Source organism: Corvus brachyrhynchos, unplaced genomic scaffold, assembly GCF_000691975.1.
Source record: "Corvus brachyrhynchos isolate BGI_N302 unplaced genomic scaffold, ASM69197v1 scaffold245, whole genome shotgun sequence".
Classification (NCBI taxonomy): domain Eukaryota; kingdom Metazoa; phylum Chordata; class Aves; order Passeriformes; family Corvidae; genus Corvus; species Corvus brachyrhynchos.
The window spans coordinates 2,921,461-2,927,005 of record NW_008238988.1 but is presented as its reverse complement, the minus strand read 5'-3'; the positions used below and the strand labels follow the sequence as shown (position 1 = coordinate 2,927,005).

The window sequence follows — 5,545 nt, the reverse complement described above, 5'->3', positions numbered from 1 at the left end:
CCAGCCCAGCCCCTGCGGGCCGGGGTGATCGGGGGCTGCTGGGGGCCGGCTCAGCTCCCTGAGCGAAACGGGAGCTGCACCGTGTCACGTTCCCGAAGGAGGTGCTGGAGGCTCTATGCTGATCCCGAGCTGAGTGGCGGGGCTGGAAATGCTGGAACAGAACGGGATGGTGTGGAGAGGTGTGCTGAAATAAATCACTGTGCACACTGATTTTATTGGAGTGCTAAGGGAGAACGAGGTCCAGGGAAGGTGGGATGAAAGGGAAGCAAGAAACTGGGGAACAGGGGTTGTGAGCAGCCTGGTGAGGGAGCTGAGGTGAAAGGGAGTGGTGTGATAGCAGAAGAGGAAAATGGAGGCTTTGGGTGAAAGTCTTCTAATTATGCTTCACCCTTGTTTGTATTAGAAAAGAAGACCCAGAGAAAGCAAGTCTAAGTTGAGAAATTACTGGGGTTATTGTTTCATTTCTTTAAAAATCTGGTGTATGTTTTGCCCTGTCCTGCTTCAAGCTGTTTTTCCAGGAACTGCAGTGATTTGCTGTTGGTACTGGGATTGTAAATACAGCCTCTGCTTTCTTTAGGTGTGTCCTAGAGGCCAAAGAACCGATGACAACAAAATCTGCCGGGAATGTATGGGATCTCCGGACCGCTATGACTGGCTGTACCTCGGCTTCATGGCCATGCTGCCCCTGGTTTTACACTGGTTCTTTATTGAGTGGTATTCTGGAAAGAAGAGGTTTGTGTGCTCTTTCTCTAGATTAGTTATTTAAAATTGGAAATCTTTTGTCCATGAGTGTCAATCAGAGAAGCTGAATTGAACTGTCCAGCAGTTCTTAGGCTCCTAGACTGGTTTGGGTTGGGGGGAACCTTAAAGATCATCCAGTTCCAACTCTCTCTTGTGGGTAGGGACACCTTCCAGTAGACCAGGTTGCTCAGAGCCCCATCCACCCTTGTTGGTTGAGCTGTTCTGGTTGCATGTAAGTGTAGAGGAGCTGTAGGAGGGTTTATTTACAAATGTAAGTGTCCTGCAGGCCACCCTTTCCAGTCACTGCCCTCGGGCAGTGTGCCTCTTTAATGTGGTGGTGCACAGTCCATCTGGCAGTTCGGGTGGACTGGGTTTCCCAGCAGACAGGAGCAGGGAGTTGTGCCATCCCCTCTCTCCTGGGCCAGGGTCAGCAGGGCTGCATGAGTGCAACAAGAGAATGGGTTTGAATTTTCTCTTTAAGAACATGTATTCTGGGTTTTGGTCTTGATAGCAGAGCTGCTGTGGCCTTTACATCAAAGAAGTTCTGTAAAAAAGAGATTTAAATCCACAGCTGCATGTGGCCATTAGCTGTTAGACTGGAGTTTTTTAAGAAGTGATGGCTCTGGAGTGTACTGAACTGTCCCTGCCCTTGGCAGGGGGTTGGAACTGGATGGTCTTTAAAGTCCTTTCTAACCCAAATCAGTCTGTGATTCTATAAGTCCTGAAAACATAGGGGACTGGGGATGTTTAATATATGAATGTTTACCATCTTTAACAAGGACTTGCAGCTTTGGAAATTCTGCTTATATCACATATAGCAATGTCACCCCTTCTGAGATGTGTGGTGTGTTACCCTCAGTGCTCTTTCCTCTTCCATGCTAAACCACCTGAGATGGTAAAAGAGTTTCCTCACTCAGCGGATTTTCACTCTATAGAAGGCTCTGCACTGGCCAGGGCCCCTCTTTTCAGCGGGTGTTTGGCTGTGCCCTGCAGCTGGCAGAGTGGCAGTGAGTGTGTGTGTGTTGTCCTGCAGTTCCAGCGCCGTGCTGCAGCACCTGACGGCGCTGCTGGAGTGCGGCGTGGCGGCCGTGCTGACACTGCTGGTCAGCGACCCCGTGGGCTCCCTGCACATCCGCTCCTGCAGGGTGAAGAAGCTCTCAGACTGGTACACGATGCTCTACAACCCCAGCCCCGACTACATCACCACAGTGCACTGCACCCACGAGGCCGTGTACCCCCTGTGAGTGTGAAGTGTTTGTGCTCCTGTCTGCCCCTGCCCTTTGTACAGCTGGGTGTCTGTCCCTGCCTCTCCTCAAAGCTGCCAGAAGTGTTCAGATAGAGCTGGGGTCAGTGACAATCAATCCCCTGAATCTTTTGTGCATTGAGCTGTTTCACGTGAATTTAGCAGCACTTAATGACTTTCTGAGTAATCAAAGAAAGTGGCATAGCCCAGGGTACCACACAATCAATTAGGTTGGAAAAGACCTCTGGGATCATCGAGTCCATCTTATGCCCCAACACCACCACGGCACTGAGTCTGTCCTTAAACATCTCCAGGGGCAGTGACTCCACCACCTGCCTGGACAGCCCATTCCAGTGTCTGATCACCCCTTCTGTGAAGATATTCCTCCTGATGTCCAACCTGCACCTCTCCATATGCAGCTTGAGACTATGTCCTCTCATCCTGTCACTATGTAGCTTAAAAATTCTTTTTTTTTCTTTTTGTTTTCCTTTCCTTGGAAAGGAAACATCTTGACTGTTTCCCCTAGGAAAAGTAAGCCTATCATTCTGTGTTTACACCCTTTGCCTATAAAGTCTTTAGACTTCACTGACAAACCCCAAATTCCTTGGTTGTGACCCGAATCTCCATGAGAAAACTGCCCATTTTAAGGAATTTTACTTTTTTTTTCCCCAGGTACACCATTGTGTTTATCTATTACGCTTTCTGTCTCGTGTTGATGATGCTGCTTCGGCCTCTCCTGGTTAAGAAGATTGCCTGTGGTTTGGGAAGGTCTGACCGATTTAAAAGCATTTATGCAGCACTCTACTTCTTCCCCATCCTCACCGTGCTGCAGGCTGTGGGAGGAGGCCTCCTCTGTGAGTTCTCTCCTAAAAACACTCCTGAACACACCTATAAATGCACACTAAGAAAGGACTTAGGGGAGAGAGGGAAGGGACACGTTTTGCTTTGGGAATGAGGATATTGCATAGGGTTATTTTGAGTTTTGCCTGAAAAGGTTGCTCGTTAGGAGCTCTGTCCTCACCAGGCTCCTGACCAACACTGCTTCGCCTCAGCCATGCTGCTAGAGACTGTCACTTTCCCAAAACAGGAATAGAGGGGGTGTGAGAGGAAAATACTTCAGAGGGAGCTAGTTCCACTTTTTGCTAAGGCAGAGTTTGTGTGATTGGAGATGGATTTCAGTGTAAATTTGGGGAGATGGGCTATTTTTGGTTTAACTTCCAGCATTCTTGTCACATTTGGAGAGGTGCCACAAAATCCCCACTCAGCCTGACTACTTTTCTCATTATGTGCCTTTTTCAGTTCATGGTGTAAGTGTTGAGTAACTCTAGCAAGAAACAGCAGAAAACCTCAGAGGGAGCAGTTGAAGGGTTGTGCTTGGCTGACCCTCACTGCTGTGCATGTGTGGTGCCATGCTAAGAGGCAGCTAGAGTAGCTCAGATTGCTTCACACCTCTGGAAGAACTCTCTCTGCTGAAGGATGAGCCCTGCCATTTTTTGCCTGCTAATGTGTTGCGTGTTTGCCTTTAGATTATGCCTTCCCATACATCATCCTGGTGCTGTCTTTGGTTACACTGGCTGTGTACATGTCTGCTTCTGAAGTGGAGGTAGGTGAACACGTTTCCTGTGTTAAAACCCAGAGTAAAAAAGACTTGAGTGAACAGAGACCATTTTGTTTCTTGCCTTTTCTCCGTGGCGTATTTTACATTTAAGCCTCTTCCTTTATCCCTTCTCCTCTTGGAGGAATCTCATGTGAGAATTCCCTCTGATGGTGCACTGAGGAACTGTGTGTGTGTGCTGGAGGGGCTCAAACCCAGGAGGCTTCACATGGTCTCTGTGCTCTACCTGTAACACCTCTTAAATGTCAGGTACTGGGTGACAGGCTGAATGCTAACACGATATTGTGTTTATTTTGCAAGTTTTTCAAGGATCTGCTTGTGAGGAAGAAAAGGCTCGTTGTCCTCTTCAGCCACTGGTTACTTCATGCCTATGGAATCATCTCCATTTCCAAACTGGATAAGCTTGAGCAAGACCTGCCTTTGCTTGCCTTGGTACCTGCCCCTGCCCTTTTCTACTTGATGACAGCGAAGTACACAGAGCCCTCACGCATCCTTTCTGAAGGTGGGAATGGACATTAAAAGGAGCCTGTGCCAACAACTCTGACCCAGTGATCTGGATGAAGCAATTTTAGTGCTTGTCATGCTTTGGAAACTTCTGTTTTCAAAGAAGTTGTTTATGTGCCAGAGTTCTGGTGAAACACCTCTGGGTGAGACTGTATAATATTAAAAAGCTGCACTTTGTATTCTTCCTGAGTATCTGGTATAGATCGAAAGCAATGTCTTTTTATCTATTTATCACTGTGAATCTGTATAAAAAGCTTGGGACACATCCTAGTACAATGGTTTGCTTGTGTATTGTTCATTTCCTAACATGATATTTGAATAAAACAATAGAGCCTGGTTTTCAGTAGGCTTTAATAAAAAAAAAAATAGAGCTTGAATATACCAGAGAACTTGATTTTCTCATCACATACTCTAGCTTCTATCCCCCAGCAGTGGAAACAGACTGTCTTTTCCCTTCCATCAAAAGATAAAACATGTACATGATTCCTCATGATGTTTGAGTCTGACTGCTGGGTAAAAGGAGAAGAAATGCACTGTAAAATTCTCTAGAAGGTAGAGTTTATGCTCTGTGTGCTTCATGTATGGAGACCTTCCTGGAGAGCATTAGATTGGTAAGATTAAAGATTTTCTTTTCTTGGTAGTTGGGTTAGTATTGGTCACCATAACTTGGTGCTGCAGAGGGGTCTAGAAGAAGATGCAGAGCAGTGCTGAAGGGCCAAAACCAGAACCAAGAGTAAGAAGATCCTCTCAAATTAAACTGCACTATCTGGATCATTGACTGTAACAGTGCATATTTCTATGTATGTGTCACTATAATGCTTTTTTTGTTCTGTCACTTACCAGTGCTGCTAAGGACAGAAGGTGTCATCTCAGCCAGGTAGCCTCAAGCTGTCACTCTCCTCCACAGCAGGTTTGATTTTGTTATTTTTTTTACTTCCTGAAAGCTTTGTGTGAGTTTTTGTTTTTAATGTGAAATGGCAGTTGACAGGTTCACTGCACCTAAAAATTGTGTGTAAACAAACTCGGTCTTGCATGCAGAAGCAAGGTTTTATTTAGGGATTAAGGAAGTAATTGATCTTCTTAAATCAAATGCTGTCTGTACTGCTACGTACAATATCTGATTTGCAAACACTAATCTAGAGGAGAGTTTGAAAAGTATGGAATTAAAATTCATGTTAAAATACCACTTCTAAGGACTTTACTCTTTCATGTATATTTCTCTGTGTGGACTATGTGCATTGGGCTTAAATATTGTGCTATATCTTGTTTTTAAAAAGAAAAGTAACAAATCCCAGGTAAAGGGTACATCTTTTGCTAGGTCTGGAGAATCGTGTGTTGATTTTGAAAGCAGAATGAGGGATTCTGTTAAAAGTAAAGCTTACAGGAAGGCAGTGCACCCCATGGACCTTGCCTGGCACCCCAACCACTAACCTTTCTGCTGG

General features: G+C 45.7%; 1 protein-coding gene across 1 annotated transcript; it reads left to right on the top strand.

Annotated features, from left to right (window-relative positions):
- The first annotated feature begins 554 nt into the window (after positions 1-554).
- JKAMP (JNK1/MAPK8-associated membrane protein) lies at positions 555-5,289 on the top strand. The gene is made up of 5 exons (XM_008637288.2): positions 555-732; positions 1,775-1,981; positions 2,657-2,838; positions 3,511-3,587; positions 3,900-5,289. Exons 1-5 carry the CDS (start codon positions 629-631, stop codon positions 4,116-4,118), a joined length of 789 nt encoding a protein of 262 aa, XP_008635510.1. The 5' UTR covers positions 555-628; the 3' UTR covers positions 4,119-5,289.
- Positions 5,290-5,545: the final 256 nt, after the last annotated feature.